At 46.6% G+C, this 21,941-nt stretch overlaps 1 protein-coding gene across 4 annotated transcripts in view; it reads left to right on the forward strand.

Moving 5' to 3' along the window:
• The window catches only part of SLX9 (SLX9 ribosome biogenesis factor), a 54,171-nt gene extending 38,673 nt beyond the window's left edge, over positions 1 to 15,498 (forward strand). For 3 of the 4 annotated variants that reach the window (XM_083841091.1, XM_083841093.1, XM_083841094.1), the window contains 4 exons: positions 1,550 to 1,618; positions 6,199 to 6,352; positions 12,375 to 12,443; positions 14,847 to 15,498. In XM_083841091.1, coding sequence (XP_083697217.1) covers positions 1,550 to 1,618; positions 6,199 to 6,352; positions 12,375 to 12,443; positions 14,847 to 14,973 — 419 coding nt within the window. In that variant the 3' untranslated portion in view covers positions 14,974 to 15,498. The remainder of the gene's footprint in view (positions 1 to 1,549; positions 1,619 to 6,198; positions 6,353 to 12,374; positions 12,444 to 14,846) is intronic. The other variant, XM_083841092.1, reaches the window with a different exon arrangement.
• Positions 15,499 to 21,941: the final 6,443 nt, after the last annotated feature.

The raw sequence follows: 21,941 nt of genomic DNA on the forward strand, positions 1-21,941 counted from the left end.
ATTTAAACTTACATAAGTCAGTTGTCGTAGCATCTGCTTTGAAGCCACAGTAAATGGATTTATGAAACTTACCCTTAAAATTATTAGATGAGCTTTTTAAATAACTGATCACTTCTAGATATGGTTTGTTTCTTGCTTCTTTGGTATATTAATTGCAGTAACATTTTTCTGGGACAAGAGGAAATGAAAGCAACAGCTTCATTCTCTGTGTCCTTTAGAAACTCAAATTCAACTTGTTGCTGTTGTTGCTGCCTTTATGTAAAAGTCCCCCCAACCTTATCAGGCTTGTTCTGATTTTCACACATTGAAATTATTAAGTTCTGATCCTGCTTTTGTTTAAATCATCCTGAAAGATTTGAAGCTTCAGAGAAGTTGTCTTCAGTGAATTGTTTTCAGAGTTCTATTAAATTCCTTTATTCTTTTTGAATTCTGTTTGAAGGGGGAGAGAAAGGACACTTTTTTCTTTTCTAGGCTTAAGAATAGCCTAAGCTGAGAGGAGTAGTGTTTGGGGAGCTTATTCTTCTATTGGCATTCCTGTAGCAATATTCACAGGATGTTTCATGAGAAAATTTGAATAAAGTCTTTTTTTTTCCTTAAAAACAGAACAAAACAAAAAAAATAGGAAGGTAAGATAAAAATCTGTAGTGTCTGAAGTGCATCTCTATTAAGAACATTTGGGACTCTTTTTTTACTTGGTATTGAATATCAGCAATTAACCGCTGTTTTCCGAATAGCAAATTTAGTGTATAGTAGGCGTTAGCCTTTTTCTAAGCTATTAATAACGGGCTGCCACTTAGGGATTCCACAGATATGCATTTTTCAGACCATTTCCAGACCTCTGTCTGCCTGCCATTTGTAGTCTGGGCAGAAGCTGAGGATGGGCCAATTGCTTACGTGGATGCCCAGCAGCTGTGTCAGAAGGCCTTTCCTTCTGTCCCTGCATGCCTGCAGTCTGTATTACTTGTCTTCCTAGTTTTATCAGTATGCATATTTTCAGACTGAAACTTGCTTTTTGCTTCCACTTCTGGAAACTGTAAGCGCTCTGAGTCTGTCCTCACTGGTTTATTAGATTTATCTTGGTTTAGCAATCTGTTGCTCATGCAGCCTCAAAAAGGAAATAAACCCAGACCTAACAGAGATCTGTGGCAACTTGTCTTGGTACATGGATGCCTGTGGAGTGATGAACGGTTGTGGCTAGCTTTCAGAAGGAGATGCCAGCTACTCAGGCCAGGTTCCTGTGGGAATGCAGAACATGAGGTGCAAAATTCTCATGAAAAGCCTTGAGCTACCAAAAAGCAGGACCTATGCTGCTGATCTGATCTTGTTGCCTTCTTATTTCTTAATTGACAGTGAGCCAATTTTGATTTGTTCAGCTCTGAGCTGAGATGTGATGTAAGTCCGTGGGCAGCCTGTCCAACATGTTGACACATCCAAAGGCGACAAAGGTTGAGCAAAAGATTACAGACTCTGCAGTACTGTCTTTGTGAAGTGTCCAGCAGAGAATTAGTGTGCAGAAGCCAAGTTCCATCTCATATCTCTTTTTTTCTAGGTTTAGAAGAAAAACCAATTCTTTCAAAAAAAGAAAAAATGAAGCTGAGGAAAGAAAGATGGCTACAGAGTAAGTACTCCTCCAAAGCACAGCTGTATGGGGGGACATCTCACAGGGTAATCCTGGGTAACCCTGATGTATTTTTCTGTAGATGGGGTGTGGGTGAAAGTGTTGGGTTGTGGCAAGATGAGGGTTGGGGGTCAGGGAGTCTGAACACTTCTCAGAAACCTTCGTCTGCTTCCCAGAATGTGGGATAAAAGTCCTTTTTTTCTTTTTCCCCCCTCTCCAAAGGGCATTTACACTGAGATTCAGTCTGTGTCCTTGTTTTTGATCTTTCTCCATGTGCAATGTGACTACTTAAAAGCCTTCAGCTATTTAAAGAAGACTTAGCGGACGGGATCCCCTGGAACAGTGTCCTTAGGGACAAAGGAGCTGAACAGAGCTGGCAACTCTTTAAGGATGTTTTTCATAGAGCGCAAGAACTCTCAATTCCCCTGTGTAAGAAAGCAAGCAGGAAGGGCAGAAAAACAGGATGGGTGTGCAAGGACCTGCTGGTCAGACTGAGGCACAAGAAGGAAACGCACAGGCAGTGGAAGCAGGGACATGTGGCCTGGGAACATGTGGTACAGGGATGCTGTCCGGATGTGCAGGGATGGGATCAGGAAAGCCAAGGCACAGATGGAACTGAGCTTGGCAAGGGATGCAAAAAATAAGAAGAGATTCTTATAGGTACATTGCTCAGAAAAGAAAGGCCAAGGAGAGTGTAACCCCTCTGATAAACAAGAAGGGAGAACTGGTAACAACAGACACGGAGAAGGCTGAGGTACTCAACGACTTCTTTGCCTCAGTCTTCGCTGCCAGTCAGGCTTTCCACAACTATTGTTTCCCTGAACCTGTAGGTGAGGGCTGGGGGAGCAAAGTCCCTCCTGCTGTAAGCAAAGAACATGTTCAAGACCACCTGATGAAACTGAACGAGTTTACAGGGCATGATGACACATATCCCAGGGTCCTGAAGGAACTGGCTGATATAGTTGCAAAGCCCTCTCTCCATCATGTTTGGAAATTCCTGGCAGTCAGGCAAAATCCCTGGTGACTAGAAAAAGGGAAATATCACTCCCATTTTAAAAAAGGGTGGAAAGGAGGGCCTGGGCAACTACAGACCAGCGAGCATCCCCTCTGTGCCTGGCAAGATCATGGAAAAGATCTTCCTGGAAGCAATATCAAGGCACATACAAGACACAGAGGTGATCTAAGACAGCCAGCATGGCTTCACCAAGGTGAATCATCTTTAAAGGTCAGGTCTTACCTTCTTTGTGCAGCTGTATATGGGACCCACTTGCAGGTGCCAGTGGGAGCCAAGAGTCAGGGAACCTCATCCTGCAAGTTGGAGGTGGCCTTGTTTGGGGACCTTTTGAGAGGGTGTGCAAGAGGCTTGCTATTCCTCACCTGGTGGAGCAGGGAACATCACAGCTCCTCTCTCACTGGCATCTCTCTGCTGGCAGCAGAAGCAGCCTCTCCATGTCAGCTTCTGAGGTACTGCTGGTGGGATGGGGAGTAGCAGAGGGATTCCTCTTGCCACCTGGAGCTGTTCCTGGGACAGGCTTTTCCCTTAACACCTTTCTGCCCAACAGAATTGCTGACAGACTGTGTTTGGTGTTGAGCAATGTGGCTTTCTGCTGCACCATATGCTCTCTGCTCCTGAGCTCTCACTGTGCTTTGAGCTTGAGTCCATCAACCTGTCATTGCACCAGTCACAGTGGAGGTGTCTCCCCTTACATAAAAAGATGGTAATTTAACACGATGACTGCTAAGGAAGCTTCTTCCCTATCATTAAAAAACAAATTCCGTTCACAACTGCGACCATCATTGTCCCTGTTGAGCAAAAAACATAGATGGCTGTGGCAGTCCTAACAGCTGGCCTGCCACTTTGTTTTGGTGCTCTTAAAGTTCTCTGTGTGTATATCTGATACTGTTAGGGAAACATTGGAAAGGACTGCTGGAGCACAGCTGAGATGTTTCTGGCCTGATATCCTGTCTCTAACCGTGGCCAGTACCTGATATTGTGGAGAAAGGTAAGCCATCAGCAGTTTTCTGTGACACAGAATCAATAGTAGAAGGGGTACACGGGACTCATGTCTTCTGCAAGAAAGAGGACATGCTCCTGGAGCTAGGTGACAGCACTGCTCCCATAGTTCAGGTCAGTCACTTTGGAGGTGAGGAGAGCCTAAAAGCACACTTTCTACACTCTTTTAATCATGCCCTCCTGCTTATGTGTCTTTCTTGCATTAGTCTTTCTCAAGATTATGTATGATGCTTTGGCCCTGCAATGGCCCCCTTTTCTCCTCTCTTGGCTCTAAAATTACTAAACTGAGGGAAAACAAATGAAATGCGCTGGCTTTGCTTTTCAAAGAACACCAAGATAGAAAATTTCAGGTCAAACTACCTCTAAGAAGATACTAGTTATTAGCAGTGCTTCAGAGATACAGAAGTGCCTAAACTGTTGTCTGACTTCACTTCCTCACTAAATCTGTGGCCAGTGTTCTCTGGTAAATGGTTTACTGAGGGTAAGAAATCCCTGAGATTTTTTTTTTTTAAAAGGCAAATTTTAGTACCAGGTGTGCAGCTTTTTATTGAGGAAAAACTGAGAACAGCTGGAAAGAGCTTATATAAACATCAATAAGAAAAACTGTTATTATTAGCTGGCAGAACAAAATGAAATTATATTTCTAGGGATGGTGATTCTTTAATGAAGCTTGGCATTCTAACATTGTCACAACTGACTTTAAGGAGCTTCGATCAACGGAAACAGAAACTCACTGATTTTTATTTGATGCAGATAACTTAATACTTATTGTTGGTTTTGCCGTATTTGCTTGGCCTGCTCCCCTTATCCTCAAAAGGGAACACAACTTTGACAGTCGAAGTTGTTATGATTAAATTTGTCGTAAATCTTTCCAAGAGTTTGTCTCTTCTTAACCCAGGGCTGCTTTCTTGACATTGGATGCCAGGACCCTGAGAACTAAATTTCAGTCCATTAGTGCAAATGGAAAACTTGGAAATTTTTCATTTCAATAAATCATCATAGGAGAGACTAGAGAGGGAAAAAAATTATGCAATGCTTCAGAGATTAGAAGTATGCACATTTCAGAATACATATATCGTATGGCTCCTCAGACACAGAAGACTTCATAGGAAAAGAATTTGGGATGTTTGTGCAGAATCAGGTGTCTGAAAATTTTGAGCACATACTGTTTATGAAAGCACTGAAGTAGTCAGCTTCATAAAGCCAGACCAAAAAAAGAAGTGATGCAGAACAGAAAGCTGTGTTCTTGGCAGGGATTGCTGTGAAGAGAAGCATTTACAATCCAGATTTGTCACAAACATCCATGTACAGCAAAAATTGCAGTTCATCAAAAACTGTTGTTCTTCAACTGAAACAGCTTTTAGCTGGGGGGCAAATGAGACAAAAATACTGAAGGAACAAGCAGCTAGCGAGTGAATTTGAGTTCATCTTTCTTGAATGTAGGCAGCTGGGTTAGACCCAGAATCCTAAGTGGCATCTTGCCTGTGCTCTGTAGACTGGCTGCTTTCATGTTTCCACCAAAAATACTTCTGCTGATTTAATCCTGCTTCTGTGGCCACATTGTGTTGGAAGCCCTTGGCCTTCCTGTGTTGATGTGCTTGGCTGTGTAACTGCTGTTACTGCTCTCCATCTTGTCCAAATGAGGAGTTTGCAGCTTAGCTTAGAGGCTCATCCTTGCAATATGTTCATGTTGTGTTTGTCTGATTCAGAGGAAGATGGATGTGGTAAAGGAAAAACAGTGCTGACAAACTGGCTGCCTTGAGTCAGAAGGGTATGGTTTGCTGTGAGGAGCGCAGTGTGTGTTTGTCCAAGGCCATAAGCAGAGGCCTGTGCTTCTGGTGCGGCCTCCCTTGGGTGCACATGAAGGAAGTAGGATTTCTCCATTGTGTCCCCCACAGCACCAGCCACATGGCTGTCAACGCAATGCAGTGGGTTTCCAGTTCCTAGTGGCATGAGGAAAAGGAGGTTGTGCATCCTGCTGGACTCTGGCTGGTTTTGGTGATGCTGCCAAGGGGTGTTGGGGACAGATGGGGACATCCTGCAGCTCAGCTGGAGGTTTGTCACAGCGCTGGGCTTCTGTGGGCTCTCTTGGAGGAGAACATGTTCTGCTGGGCTTGCAAGGAGGACTGCTGGTTCCATAAGGCTTGGGCAGCTGCAGGACCAATTTCTACACCAGGGAGCCTGAAGGACTGGGGCAGGAGCCTGCAGCCTTCTGTGCCCAGCTCCCTTAGCTCAGAAGGGAGGCATCTGTAACGTGCTGGATCCTTATGTGCACACAGCCTTGATCAGAGCTGCTGCAAGGAGATTAGTAAGCGTGGTTACAAGGAAAAGCCAGCTGCCTCTGTGCCTACCCCTGGGTACCATGCTTTTCCAAGGGCCCAGTTTATCCAGTGTATGCCTGCTTAAGCTCTACCATGAGCCAAGAAGGTGAGACCTTGACTTGCCCAATCCTAAATGAACAACTGAAATTAAATACTTCTCCCTTGTCTACTGTATGCCTGTGTGAGGAGATCATGGTTTGAAAAACATTTCCACTTACCTGAATAACGTCTTATTTCTGATTCAGAAATAGAAAGTGTGAAGCTAGCCAAGCAGAAGCAAAAAGCTGAAGCAAAACGGAAGGCAACACCTGTTGTGGGAGACATGCAGCCATTGATGGAAGCCCTACCTGAGCTCTCTGACCTGACCGCAGGTGTCAGGGACAGGAAGCCACCCAAGAGGTATGTGGTATGCAGAGTGGGCTGTGTATTTCTCTTTTTCCTCCAGGATGAAGTGGCCTTCAGCTCAGCTTGTAGCTACTGGCACTACAAGCTTGATGTCCACAGTTAAGAGAACAGGACCTCATTCTCAACTATGTTTCACCCTTTTCCATGAAATCATTTTCTACAAGAAGCTTAAATGTGTCTGTGGTGGTTTTACTCGGGTGGGCAGCTGAGTTCCAACATGGCTGCTCTCTCACTCCCCCTCCTCACAGGGAAAGGGGGAGAAAATACGATGCAAAGGGCTCAAGGGTTGAGGTAAAGATGGGGAGATTGCTCAATAATTATCGTGACGGGCAAAACAGAATCAGAGTAGGGAGATAGTAAGATTTATTGCCTATTAACTAACAAGCTAGAGAAGTGAGAAACAAAGGAATGAAACCAAAAACACCTTCCCCCCATCCCCCTTCTTCCACCTCCTCCCCTCGAGTGTCGCAGGCGACCAGGGAATGGGGGTTGTGGTCAATCTATAGCGCTTCTTCTCCGCCGCTCCTTCTTGGTCACTCACTTCCCCTGCTCCAATGTGGGGTCCCTCCCATGGGATGCCATCCTTCCTAAACTGATCCTGCGTGGGCTTCCCACAGGCAGCAGCTCTTCAAGAATATGCTCTCACAGAGGTGCAAACAACATCGCTTATTGGCCTGGCTCTGGCCAGCGGCAGGGCCTTTATCTGACATGGGGCAGCTTCTGGATTCTTCTCGCAGAAGACACCCCTATGGCTCCCCACTACCAAAACCTTGCCATGTAAACCCACTACACTTCTAAATCCACAGTTAAGAGAGGACCTGTATTGCTCAGATGAGACTCGGCGTGAGACAGGCTGGGAGAAATGGGATGTTCTGGGAGTTGCAGGACTGACACACAAGTGTCAAGTATGTAATGCTGCTTAGCCCACCTGTGAATTTGCACTTGAGGTGTGTTTTTTATAATGAAAGTTGTTTTCAAGATCACTTTCAGCAAATGGTGTTTGATGCTTCATCATCTAGCAGGTTATGTCTGTACTGTTCAAAGGGGATTAATTCTTGTTTTGCAAGTGGTGAAGATGGGGATGATGGCTTACCCAAATTCACAGAGCTGTGGTGTGACAGAGGAGAGCAGATTTGGAGGGTTAGGATTCAAAGCACAATGCTGCCTGCTAGGTTTGTTGGCTTCCTTCCTGCCTGAGCCTCTGGCTGTGTGGCAGCCTGGCATTCTGTCCTTCCAGACCTTCAGGCTTCCTCCTGAAGCAGTTCAAGCCCTCTGAGCAGAGCTTTACTCCCTAGCCAGACTCTGTTCACCCTGTTGGCTTGGAATGTGAGTTTGGGTGAGAGCAGAAAGATGTTTTTTCTTTTCCCTTTGCTGTACTGAAAGTTAAGAGCTGTTTCTGAACCTCTGACAATAATACTTCAACCATCCCAGCCAGGCGTAGGGTACGTTCTGATTGCCTTTGTGTTTTTTCCTTTTCAAAGGAAACGCAGTGCTCTGCCTGGCTCTTCAGTCTGTGCTGCAACCGCATTTGTAGCCCCCAGTGCAGAATAAAAGCTCTGCATGATGCACAACTGCTCACACCTCTTCTCCAGTTGCTCACTATGGGTTGGAACTAGAGACTTGTTTTGACCATAATAAGCAAGCATTTGGATTAGAGAACAGCCAAGTATAAAGCTGCCTGGCAGAGCACCCTCTTCTTTGGTTGAAGATCAAGGTTGGAACTACCATGAAACCTTGTGTGATTTGCTGGGTGCCCCAGAAATGAACTCTGACCCAGATGGGATTCCCAGCTACAGAGCATGGCTGAGTTGGCAGTTCTCTGTTCTTCTGGAAAGTTACCCCTCAGACAAACAGCAACCTTGCATCTAAGCATGGGAAAATATTTTCTTCCTAAACTTGGCTCCTAATTCTTTGAATAACTCTTTTTTTTTTTTTTTTAAACAGCCGTTCAGTCAGTCTGTCCTCTCTTTCAGTGGGAATAAGTAGCAGAAGTACACACACAGTACCTTAAAGCACTGAGAGTTGGTTGAGTGGAGTTCTGGGCCAGGGCTTAATCTGAGCATAAGCAGGTGGGTTTGCCCTCTTTCTGTGATAATGTGCCACAACCATATGTAGCATCTTACTCCAGGTTGTGTTCAGGAGCTATTCTCCCTCATCATTGCCTCCCAGCCCTCTTGGAGGCTGAGTCCCAGCTATCTGGGGAAATGGCTTGCAGAAACTATGTACAGGGGAAATAAAACAGGTAGGTTGCTTCCTCTGAAGATTGCTTTTCCCATTACAAATATATATATGTATAGTCTACTGTATATATAATTTACTACTTTAATCTCAAAAGATAGAGTAGAACTCAAAAAGGCTCAGAGAAGGCTGACAAGGATGGTTATGAAGGGTCTGGCACAGCTTTTGCACCAAGGGGTTGCTTAGTGGGCTGGGAGTCCTCAGCCTGGACAGGAGTTGGAGACAAAAAGGCTTGGGAATGTAATAGTCTATAAAATCAAGTGTTATGTGGTTACGAAATAGTTTGTCTTCTCCATTATGAGAAATAAGGGACATCAAACAAAGCTAGCAAATTGCAGATTCAGTGCAAACAGAAGGAGGCTCTCTTGTGCTGCACCGTTCCTAGCTGAGGGATATTGTGACTATGGGAAACCTGTGGGTTCAGGTGAGACCTACAAATCCTATGAGAGAGTGCTGTGGAGGGCTACTGCATGTATATAAACAGCAACTGGCTCAAAGTCTCTGAGCTGTGAATGCTGGTGAGGATGTGGCCGTACGCTTTCCCTGTTCTTACCCCTCCCTGGCCATCTGCTGCAGAATTCAAGGCAGAGTACTGGCCAAAACAGTCCTTTCAGCTGACTCACTACAATCACTCCTCTGTTCTGTAACACATTTTATGGCAAAAGATGTGTGGTACTCATGGAAGGTTTCTGTGGTCTTGCAGAGATCCGTAGCTCGACGTTCTCGGAGAAGCACTGATGGCTCTGTTTCTCTCCAAACCCAGATCTCATTGTGTGAGCATGGCAGCCCCCCTCTCTTCCTGGAAGCCTGAGCTCATGCTGCACTGCTGTGATATGTAGAAAGCCCAGTGGGGCTGTGGCACGGGAGGGTAGAGAAGTCCTGCTTTGGCTGAGAATTTGGAATTGGTCAGCACTATCTGCAGGTGGCACAGCAGATGTGGGAGCTCGGCTTTGACTGGTGTCACGCAGATTGCCTGTGACGTGTCAGCCAAAAAGCAGTCCCTCTTGGTAGAGGCATGAAGGAGCTACGGTGCTCTTCTTCCATGGAAGCAGTCTGTTTGCTGGCTTGTGGTTTCCTGTACTGCATGAGGATGTGTGCACTAAAGTGTTTGAAATAGTCAGAGAAAGCTTTTATAGGATTTGAATCATTACATAAATGAAGGGTAATACTCTGGTGATTTGTCAGCATTATTAATAAAAGATTAGATTCTCCAGGAATTTGATCTCCTGCTGGGTTAGAGAGCATTACAGTGAGACTTTATTCAGTTTTATAATGGATGAAGGCAATGAAGTGTAGTGAAACAGGGCTAGCATTCGCAGTCCAAGTGAGCACGCAGCATGTTGGTGGTTTGGTGGGGGAAAGTCAGGCAACAACCGTTCAAACGTGTCAGACCAGCGGGGCAGAGCTGTTGCACAGCACCGAAAAGCCTTCAGAAGCACTGAGCCCTTTAAAATAGTGGAGTGGCTAAAAGCAAAAGTGGGCTGGCGCACCCTGATGCGGGCCCCGCTCTCCTGGTACACTGCGGAGGCATGCGTCCCTCTGAGGCACATGATCTTGAAGGGCCTTGTGATGTACTTGAGAAAGGCTTTTATTCACTCGTCCTCACTTCTTGCAGAGCTGCCCGTCTTTGAAGGGCCTGCCATGGCAAATTGGTGGTGCATACAGAGTGCAAGCCCCTGCTCTGGTGACCATGGATTGCCATCCAATTTCTGAAGGGATTTCTCTCTGCTTCCATGAGCAAGCCAGGCAAACTGGGACTGTGACCAGGAAACTGTTCCTGTGCCAAGTAGTTAATGAATGTGAGGAGAGCAGAGATGCTTCCTGATTTTTCTGTGTCTTGCAATACCAGTGGATGCAGCAGCATGATGAGAGCTGTTTGTCTGCTCCTGCTGATCGCTGTTCCTCATGTGCTGTCAGGTCTGTTGTGTAACACCAGCAGTGCCAGGGTGACCTCGAGAGGGACCGCAGGGTATGCGAGCAGTGTGTGGACATTGATCTGCCTGGCTTCCGTTTCCTTTGCAGGCTGTGTGCCGCGGACGCTGGCTGATGTGCATTAACCATGTTTGGGTTTGTCTGGTTTGTCAGAGAGGTTTGGCGCTGGGGCACACCATCCTGGGATGGAGGGAAATCAGATGTGATTGGGGCAGTGGTGAGAGCAGCCCTCATCAGCTTGAGTGCACCAGGATCCCCCTTGAGTAAAAATGAAATGAGCCAGGATTGAGAGAGGGAGAGATGAGGAGGAGGAGCAGGAACTGATCAGATGGGGAGGGTTGATAAAATGGAGGGGCATGGAGCAGATGGTGAGGAGGAAAGGGAGAATGGGAAAATAGCAGAATAAAAGAATGGAGGGTAGAAGGTCAGAGAGGAAAACAGAAGGGGACTTTTCTTTTTTTTTTTTTTCCCAATACACACTCTCAGAGGTGACAGCAGGGAGAGTCCTGCTGTGGCCAGGCTGGGAGCCTGGTGCATAGATTTAGTGTGGGGTCGGGCTCCTGCCGTTTGGTTTATTTTCACTGTGTTGCCCAAGGCTTTATGTCATGTGATCCTTTGGTAGGAGCAGCCGTAGGCTCTGATACTGCAGCAACCAATGCCTTGTGCTGTCCCTTACTAGTTCTCATCTTCAGTCAGATCCCTCTTTCCCCTTCAAGGTCCTGATTTTCTCTGAACTCGGAGCACCTGCATGCAGAAGCTCTGCTCATCAGCTACCACCATGCCATTGCTGTTCTAGTTCAGTGGCTTTTTTTTTTCCTGCTCTCTAGTTTTCCCACAGCTTTCCTTCCTTGTGCATTTCAAGTCCCAAAAGCAGCCCCTGCCCTTCCTGCATGTCCCTTGCTTGGGCTCAGCAGTTGTCTTTATTATAAATCTCTACTGTTGCTTGGCATTAGGCATCACATGCTTTCAGCACCTGTGCAGAATGGGATTACACCTCTGGTCTCCTTGGACTTTGCCCAGGAATAGGAAATGGGTACAGAGTGTGCAGATCTGTGCTTGCCGCTGTACCTCAGCTGCACATCATCCTGTGTTCCTGAGAATGAATTGGTTGTCTAGTAATTTTATGGGGTTTATAGGGCCTATATTTGATTGCAAAAGAGAAGGCTCTGTTGTGCTTTCCCTTCAGCTAACCTGTTTGCAGCTAACTTATACTGGCAAACCTTTGGTGGGGATATGTGTTCGCAGGCAGAAAGGAATACTGACTGCTATTCTTAAAATATAACTGATGCCTTATATACCAGTGGTCCCACTGCAGGACTGGTCAGTAGCAAGGCTGGCAGCTTCCTCTTCTTGCTGAGTAACCATGGCACTGCCTACAAACTACGTGTGCAAATGCTAGAGCTCTGCAGTGTTAGCAAGGAACACAAGATGTGCAGGGGTAATGTATGACTGGTGGGGAGGGGAAGTTCAGTGGGATCTTCTCTCTTAGCAACAGTATCGGTTTGACCTGGAAGTTACAGATAAGCAGAAATCAGGCATCCAGGCATGGTCATTTAATGACCCATTCTAGAACTAAGTAATCCGATTTTTCTTTAGTTCATTTACCTCCTGCATGTTCAGTCATGACTCCAGAGCTGTCATCAGTGTGTGGCGGAAGGAGTGTATATTTCCATTACTGTCTGGCTGTGGAAATAATTGCCTTTCAGGACAATTTCCATACAGGACAATTACCTGTACTTTCTGGGAAGGCAGATGCAGAGTCACTGGATTCCTTCCATCTCCTCAGCAATTGATAAATTATCTCTACTCTGTAGCACTTACTCACTTGTGTTGCTTCTCTCCACAGGCACGTAAAAGCAAAGTCAGAACCAGTGGACTTCTGTCTGATGAAACAAGCTCAGAAACAGAGGCTTTTGTAAGTACTCAGTTATCAGATGTCCAGTCTTCCTGCTCAGCATCGCAGAATGGTTGAGGTTGGCAGGGACCTCTGGAGGTGCTCTAGTCCACCCCTCTGCTCAAGCAAGGTCACCTACAGCTAGTTGCTGAGGACCACATCCCACTGGGTTTTCAGTATCTCCAAGGATGAAGATCACAAAACCTCTCTGTGCAAACAGTTCCAGTGTTTCAGTCTTAACACACCTGAAGGCCCTAGAACTGGTGGCAGCTTTGAATCTCCCCTTTACATAGTGCAGGCTATTTGCAGGTGTCCTTCTGTTTCAGTTCTACCAGACTCAGTCAGTTCTGGATGGTTTCAGTCCATTTGCACTTCTGTTTCATATAACATCTAAGAGAGCACAGGAAGCTGCACTTGCTCCTTAAAGAATTCATTTTTCCTGTCTTATTGAAAAGAAGGACCTGGTTTGGGCCTTCTATGTAAGATCTCTGGGCTTTCAGGAAAACCCACACCAACTGTTTCTACTGGCCACAGTTGTCTTGATTTTTGGCTATACCAAGCGACAAAGCACTTGCTGTGTCCCTCTGTGTGGCACAGACAACGTGGTTGTCAACCAGGAGGTGCATCCCTTTTCTCAGCTTGCTGAGCTGGGGCTGCAACACTCAGCTGTGGCTCTGTCTCTTAAGACGTTAGGCCCGTGTAGTTTTAGCTGATACACTTCTGGAAAGCCTTGAGCGGTCGTGTAGGTGAGGAGCTCTTGAATGTCTGCAGTCAGCTTACAGCTGCTCTGCTGGAACACCTCTGGAATGTCAACTTAAAAGCCTGACATCCCTTACGGGGACAGCTGTGCATTGGCATCTGCCAAACCGTTTCTTGTGAAATGAAGCACTCAATTACTTTTGAGTAATTCCTGGACTTTGCGAAGAGTCTAGCAATTCCTTTTTCCTCTGTATAATCAATTGGATATTTTATACCAACACCAGGCATCAAGAACTTCATTGTCCCTCAGCGCAGTTCTCCTGGAGCTAGACCCTGTGATCTGAGAGTGTTTGCTTTCTGTGATGCCTTCTTCTGCTGTTTCCGTCAGTTCTGGGCCATTCCACTTCACACTGGGGCTGAGAACAGTCAGTCTACAGATCCTAACATTACTCTTCAGCACTCTGTGAACATCCTTTTCTGCCTGAAACTCCCTAGTATCTGTGCTGCAATGCCTTTTTTGCTCAGTTCTGCCTTTCTGGATGAGTCCTTCGTTGGCTTATTGCAGAAGCTGAAGGGTCATGGCCTGGAGTGCCACCAGCATCCTTTTGTGGTGGAGATCATGGGTAAAGAACACTCCTTGGAGGAGGGACTTGTGAATAGACCCAAATAGGCAACTCCACCACCATCTTCCTTATCAACAAGCTGATGTGAGATTGCCTGCCTGCCTCTGTCTTTCCCTCTGTACAAAACTGGACAGATGCAGTCAGTACTGGCATGTATACTACCTTGGTGGTCTGGGAAGTCTGTTGTTCTTGGGAGGGAAAAGGTTTGGAGGAAGATCTTGAGCTTTATTATCTAGGACTTTAGTTAGGATTGGAGGAAGCCTCCCCACATTGCCCTGGCTGCCAAAACCCGAGCTTCAGGTTTGACTTCTCTCTGTGTTCCTCCTTGAGGGGTAGGACCAACATTGAAGGGGAAGGGGCTGTAGTAGGGGGGAAACGAGCTACTACACGCTGCAAACTGAAGAGCATTCTGCTGATTGCAACTACCACCAAGAACACGGAAATGTGTCTGGCTGGGGTATGGAGAGCCAGGGAGTCTGGGGGAGATGGGGAGGCCGCAATGGATGTGACTTATATATATAATGTGACTTAAATATGTATTTTTTTGATTTTACACTCCTTCTGCTTTGTTCTTTTTCCTCCCTGCTTGTTTGCTTTTTAAAAGAAGATCATTTTCAGAGCAAACAGCTGTGACTAAGTGTTACAGAGAGGTAATTCTGTCCTGGTGTCTAAGGAGTGTTGCTTGTAGGATTACCAACCCTCTATGTTGAGCAATAAACAGTCAGTAGATGAGCTCTCAAGTGCAGAATCTGCTTCTGTGCTTACGCACTCTGAAGTAGTTTTCATTCTGCGTGGATTTACCAGATACCCACAATCTCTTTCCCGATTTACTAGCGAAAAGGTCTGAAAAATTTCCAAGTGATGAGGGACACTAATATGATAGTTTCTGTTTGTGACATGAGATTGAGCCGCTGGCTCTCACAGAGCTAGCAGCAATTTGAGCATTGTCCTTGGGTAATTTATGTCCATTTCTTGCATTATTTCTTTCTGAGGTTTACACTGAAGGCAATTCTGTCTGTATAGAAACCCGCTGCATTATGAGCTTTTTTCTTCTCAGTTCCTTTTGCATGAACCAATTGTGTGTTTTTTTTTCTCTCCTCAGAGAGGAGGAAGTGGCATGGTTTCATGAGGTCATTGCAAATCCCACGTACAAAGCCAACCCCCTCATGGCCATCAGTGAGCATCTCTCCAAGAGGCTGAGGCAGGAGGAGGAAGGTAAACCCCTCTAGGGCATCAGCTGGGACCAAATGTGCAGCTGGAGCTGGTGCAAGGGCTCCAGGCCACAAACGAGCACACATCACTAACATGACCTCTCAGCCATGTCAGTCCTCAGAAAAGAGTCCAGCATATTCTTAAACCCAACAGTCCTGTTTTCTGTCTGCAGGAATAATGCAGCTCTCTCCTGACAGTGGCGGCTGCTCCTTGGCAAGCAGCCTGCAGAGAGCAGGGTGTTCTGTGTGATCTTTGTGCAGACATTAAGCTCCCTGTGAAGCGTCTTGACACCTCTTCTCTTCTTGTGAGCAGGCACAATTTCTTAACTCGTGCCAGTGGCAATGTATCTGCATTTTCTTCCCTCCCAATCCTTGCTGACAACTATGAAAAGAGGTTCACTGCCATTCTTTCGTGATTGTTTAAGACCCCAAGCCCTGAGGCCCAGAAGATTGTTGTAGATCTGTGTAAGGACTGATGCTGCTGTTCAGAGACATTGTTTTATGTGAAGAATTTAGCTTTGGAATAAATGCATTCACACAGTACTGAGTTTGTCTGGCTCTTGTTTTGGTAAATACTAATTGAAATACGAGCTTATTCCCATCACTGGAAAAATTACTTAGAAGAATGTTTTTTCTTCCAAGTATATAGTGAACTGCTAGACTGCTGCTGCAGCATGCAACAGAAGACACCTGAAATCATTGCAGGTTATGTTTAACTCACAGTAAAGGCTTGCTTCAGCCCATGGTCACACAGGGGTAGGGAGAAAGCCCCAAGAAGATCACTTGGAGTGGAGTCTGGGAATCTTGGGAGCAAAGTGTGACTTGCTGTGGTGGGAGGAGTGAGGGAAATGGACGGGTGGGACCTGGTGGGAGGTGAGCTTTTGGACCAGTGGGAGTGGTGGGAGCTGCCAGACTTCACTAGGCAGGAGGCCACAAGAAGGCCTGGCTCTAATTTGGGGTTAGGACTATGAGAACCTGCAGCCCCTTCTCCAAAGTCCTTCAGCCCTCTCGCCCTGCATCCCTGAGCTAGCAATAGACACTGCCTGCATTCTCCATTTCATCCCCTTCCCTCCCCTCCCCAGTCTCCTCTCCTCTCTGTTAGCCCCTTCTGATTTCCATCTCAGTCAGCAAGACAGTCTAGGCAGACTGGTCAGTTGGTCACTTTACCAGTACCGTGTTCTCCCCATACTTGCTTTATCTTTCTGTGTCCGTCTCCAGAAACTGACACAGCTGTAGAAAAAAGGTGCATGCCCAGGGGAGCAGAGGGGTTTGATGGATATTTTCTCCAAGGAGGTACTTGTAGAGTAAGGAAGAGCAGGGATTTTTTTTTTCCATCTGATGTGCTTGTGAAGGTGGTTGTGACTGTGGAAAGTGAGGTGAATTAAATGTGTTAAGAGGAATTTTCACGTCAGGCAGGAGCAGTGAACACTGAGCTTTGTTGGCCTGATGGCTGTCTGCCTCCCAAGCAAAGCAACCTGTAGGAGAGAAACACAAGCTGCTTCCTCTCTGCGACCCTCTGCCTGTGCTTTGCTCCAGGCCTGGGAGCATTTGGGAATTGGAGGGAGGCTGGAAGAGGTTCACTGGCATGAGGAGCCTGCAGATGTGTGGTCACCCCCAAATGAAGATGTAGCCCGTGTGCCTTGAGTACGTGCTCTGTGCAGGCAGCGTGGGTTTGTTCCCAGCAGTTGCTCTGAGAGCAGCAGAGCTAAGGAAACTGAGTCTTCACCTCCAGGCCCTCCATTCCTGGTGCCTGTGACTTGTGCCAGAGAAGTCTCCTGCAGCTCCCTCTGTGCCTCATGCTCCTGTGAGCCAGGCTGGACACAATGAAGGGCAGGTGGCCCTGGGACCAGGACACCGTGCACTAATGGCTCTCCTTCCAGTGAGCTGCAGCCCCAGCTCTGAAGTGCTGGCCTGTGGCTGCTGTTGTTGGTTGTGGCTCCCAGCGGAACAAGATGTGACTAAGGTACGGACCAAGCTGAGGTTTTGGGCTTCGTTTTGTCCATAAGCATACTGTTAACCCATTTGCTCTGTCTTGTAGATAGCTGGCTCCTGAGAAAGATAGGATCCTGTGCTTAAAAGGAGGGAAGGCAAGAGCAGAAGGTGAAGACATCCAAGTACAAAGGAATATAAAGATTGCTCCTCTTGTTCTTGTCTTCTTGTTCACTAGCAAGTGAATAGGGCACTCAGCATGTCTGGAGGGCAGGAGGCAGGTAAGAAGGCTTTAATGACATGTTGGAGGACTTTTATTGCTTTTCTTCTGTACTGTGTGGGAGTTTGCAGCTCTCTTTGTCTTGGGTTTTTTTAGATACCTTTAGATACCATGTTTTCGTAACACATGAAGAGAGTCCTGGCCTCCTTGCAGGGCCAGATCATGCAGTGGCTGACCTCTGCCCTTCCACTTCCATTCACAGCACTGGTGATGTGCTGCTCTGCACTGTCATAAAATGGTGAGATAGTTGGAGAGAAGCCATGGGCAAGTTTATGAAATTCCATTCTGGGTTTTGTGCTGTGGGCATGATCTGGCTGCCTATATCCCTCCCCTCGGAGATGCAGGCTGTGCATTCTGACTGCTCCAGCAGGAGCAGTGATTTTGTTCAACAAGCACTAATTTCCTGGGCGTTGTGCCTGACTGACAAGACCATCCTTTAAGGCCTCTGAAGGGTTAGTTGGATGGTCCCATGCCCATTTACTCCACACCAGTTTCTTCCTAATAACTTCTCCCTGGGGTGAAAAGAAATCTGAAAGGATATCATTTTCTGTCTTACCAGATGATTAGTTTCCTTCTCACAGACAGTTCCAATTAACTTCAAGTTGAATTATTGCTTGGATGGCCTGAACTGCAGTGTTAGGGCAGATTCTCAGCTGGCAGAAGAGCTAGGTACAGGTAGGTTCTGGGGTAGATGTTGCTGTGGGTCACATGCCAAGGGACCACCTTGTTTTGTCTCTGAAAAATAAATTCTAACAGAAGTGCATCCTTTTTTTCATCTGGTGTAATGTGTGATAGAAGAAGCCCAGAAGTTTGGTTCTGGAGTGGAAAAGGGATTTCTGTGTGTAAAACCAGACCTGAGCACTTCGTCTGGACCCTCAAAAGGCACCGTCAGGATGAAGGGTTTGTGTAGTTTGTGTTGCTCTTCCAGGCTGGCATCAAAGCAGGAACTGTTCACAGGTCTCAGCCTGGTGCCCTCAGGTTGCTAGCTGCAGTGTTTGTGGCTAAAGCTGGTAAGTAGAATTGATCTGTCACTGTAAATTTGGACACCAACAGCTCTGTCATCTGACACTTTTCCCCTACTCAGTGTGGTTGCTGTCTCATCCTTTCCTTTCAAATCACTGGGAGCCAAGACAGCTGAAGTCTTATTACCTGGGAAGCAAAGGGGTGACTGGAGAGGTGGGTGATAGCAGCAGTGAAGGCGTTGATCTGAGTGACCCCACTCCATGCTATATGGTGGCTGTGTTCATGCTTGTGGCCTTTCATCTCCATGTGCAGCATCACTGTGCATCACATGGCTTACCTTTTCTTTACCATGGATGGGCTAATGTTGTCTAGTTCTCGCATTGCTTAGCCCACTGTTTGAAAATTTTGGTCCCCTGCCTATTTAGCAGCAGTTAAACATGACTGTTTGAAAGCGTAGTTCACAGCCTGCTGCTGCAGGCATCTCCTGCCCACACCATCCTTGCAGTTGAGCAAAGAACTTACAATCTGCCAGGAAACAGGCATCTGGGACACAAAGTTGTCTTCTCAGTTGGCATGTTTTCAGGATGATAAAAGCTTTCATGTGTTTTTTTTTTGGTTGGTTAGTTGGTTGTTTGGTTGGTTGATGGGTTTTGTTGTTGTTTGTTTATTTGTTTGGTTGATTTTTATTTGGTTTTGTTTGTTCTGTTTTCTTTAAGATAGCAGGGTGGGAAAAAATAGCTTCCAAGCTGTAAAGGGTAGTTATGCTGGAGGGAAGGGCGGGGGCCTGACCTGGCAGCTCTAGACTTTGCAAGATGTGAGTAAGCAGTGAATGTACTGCAAACTCAGGGCTGGAAAAAAAATAGGGCTGCTTTTTGCAGCTGCTTTTCTTTCTTGTTGGTGATTTTGCTCACAGAAACTGTATGTGAAAGCAGAAACCTGGGTATCCTGCCCATCTGATGGTGCCAGTGGATATTTTCTGCTACGCTCAAAGAACACAGTGCGGCGGGTGGAGTGAGATTCTCCTTTACGAGCAGCTCATGGGTAGTTGTCCTTGATTCACGGATTGCAAAGGCTTTTTTTTTTTTTTTTTATAGCAGCTGTAGCAACACCTATGTTTCTCCCTGGTACCAGCAATGGCACCTTATACGTTGTTTCTTCTGGCCAGAGGTTGCATCGGGCCAGCTGCATGTCTCATGAAAGCATGGTGAATCACAGGACCTGGGCCTTATTCATTTAACACAAGCGAGTCACTATGGCATGTATGGCAAACTCCCTCCTTTCTTCCACTTGATGGCTTCTCTGCCCTGGAAAGCTTTCCTAGCACGCTTCATGCAAGGAGTCACCTGGTCCCCTTCTGTGGTGGTTTTGCCTTGCTGTGCAGCTGAAATCCACCGCAACGGCTCTCTCACTCTTCCTCCTTAAAGAAAAAATGGGAGAAAATATGATGGAAAGGGCTCAAGGGTTGAGATAAGGACGGAGAGATCACTCAACAGTTATCATCACGGGCAAAACAGACTCAGCATAGGGAGATTAATGTAATTTACTGCCTATCAGTAGCAGACCAGAGCAGTGAGAAACTAAAACCAAACTAAAACCACCTTTTTCCCATCCACCCTCTCTACCTCCTCTGTGCCTGGCAGCAGTGCCTGGCTCATGTCTTGGTCTGGTGCAACTCCAGACCCTTGGCTGCATTCCTCACCCTGTCCTTGGGGTGCCAGTGGCAACCAGTGCAGAGCACTGGTGATGGGAACATCGGGCCTCTGCTTCAGCATGGTTGCTCTTCTCTGCTGTCTGGGACCCGAGCAGGCTGTGATTCAGCCCAGCTGTCATTTTCCGTGCTGCAGCCTGGACTGGGCCTTGTCGCCCATCCAGCTCCACAAGTCAGTTCCCCAGGGAGCACAGTGGCTTGCAGAAATGGAGATCCTGGGGCACTAGAAAGACATATTTTTCCTCTGAATAGTAAGTGGCGCTGAGCTTCCTTCTTCCGTCCCTGTCCCTGCATGCTCTGCCTGCACAGCACGGGGACTGCTCCGGTCAGCAAGCTGCCTCTGGCCAGTCGTGCTGCAGGGTGTGTGGCCAGCCCAGCGTTCAGGAGGATCTGAGAGGTTCAAGCTACAGGGATTCTTTCCCCTTCCAGCGAAGAAAGAATGGGGTAAAATCTGAGTATGCCTGGCAGAGCAGAGACCGAGCATTAATGACCTTCCTTCTTGCACGCTCCAGGAAGTGCAGCAAACCCTTTCTCTGCAAGGCATTATTTTTCCCTCCAGATGCCCTTTTCCCTAGCTGATCCTTACATTTCCCAGATTTTATGAAGCCTCTTGGGCACGTGGAGGTGTTTATTTTGCTCATTATCTACAGTGCAAGTACTTCTGAAACCAACCCAAGATGGGTTCCTTGCAGATGTAGCAAGAGCAGCAAGAGGGAGCCTGAGGAAATACAGTTGCATGCAATACTGAGCTGCTCAATGTTTTGGAAGCAGACGAGATTGGCACCAGCACATCTTCCTTTCATCCACACGTTGCATGAGAGAGGAGGGAGGTGAATCATCTGACCACAGCTTTGCTAGTGGCTTGTCCCTGCCCTGAAGCATGAGTTTCACCATAGTTTTTTGCAGCATCCTTTGTCCATTGCTTTTTCTGCCCTTGATGGCTGTCCTGCTGAGACATGTCATCACCTTGCCTCGTCCTGCCTTTTTCCGGAGTGCTCAAGGAGAGGTAGAACAAGCCAGATTCACAGGGATTCCTTCTCTGAGGGATGAAGTCCTGCTCCTGCTCTTCACTTCCTGACCTTTAACCAGTTTCTAATCCCAGGAGGTCTCTACCTCTTATCCTGCAGCAGCTCAGTTTCTTTAAAAGCTTTTGAGCATTCTTTAAGAGCTTAAGAGCATTGCCACGTGCTGTTTGGAAGTCTTTGTAAAGCTTTGTTAATTGGATCTCCTTTATCTCTGTACTTACTGTTTCCTTGCAAGGGAAAATCATACGCTGTGATGGTAAATCTTCCCCAACATAACTGTTTGGGCATCTGCTGATTCTGCTCTTGCAGTTTGCTTCAGTGCGAGGCATTTATCTGGTAGCTGGCTTTGTGTTTTTATTTTGACAAAGAGTCCAATTCAGACATTTTCTCTGCAAAAGACAGTGTTGCCTCCCAGCAGCTAGTGAGCTGCATTTCAGGGTGGAAGCAGAGCAGCGGCTGGATGAGACCTGGGGAGCACTGCATGAGGGGCATCTGGCTTGGCATGCTGCTGCCAGGAACCCAGTGGTAGACAGAGATGAATTTCTGGTCTGTAAACCCCAACGCCTTTGGTTTCTTGGGGAAAAAAAAAAAGAAAAAAGAAAAAAAAAAAAGGTTTTGAAATGGGTTGCACTTCCTAAGCACAAATTTATGTATCAAAGTTAGAGTTGCGATTAAAATCAACAACAACAACAATAAAAAACAATATTTGAAGGTGATAAGATGCACAGATGAAAGGAAAGTGCATTATATGCTGAAAAAAACATTTCCAAAAACATGCAGAATAAATGGTCATCTTCAGCTCCCTGAAGCTGGTCCTTTGTTGGTGCCCGAGGAGCAAGAGTCACAGCTTGTTAATTCTCAGCCCGGTCCATAAACCTTGGTGGGTGGGGGGGGAGTTCCAGCAGCTCATACTGGGACTGGTGTCAAGATCAACTCTCCTGTTGGAGATTTATTGGATGAACAGTGGCATGAGAATTTGTGTGGTGTCTTTTTTTCTTAACAAAGTCAATTGTTTCCTTATGAAGATGTTGTTAAATGGCACAAACAAAACGGGGCTTTGCCAGAAGCACCATTAAGATTT

The sequence above is a fragment of the Anser anser genome, assembly GCF_964211835.1.
Source record: "Anser anser genome assembly, chromosome: 6".
Lineage (NCBI taxonomy): Eukaryota > Metazoa > Chordata > Aves > Anseriformes > Anatidae > Anser > Anser anser.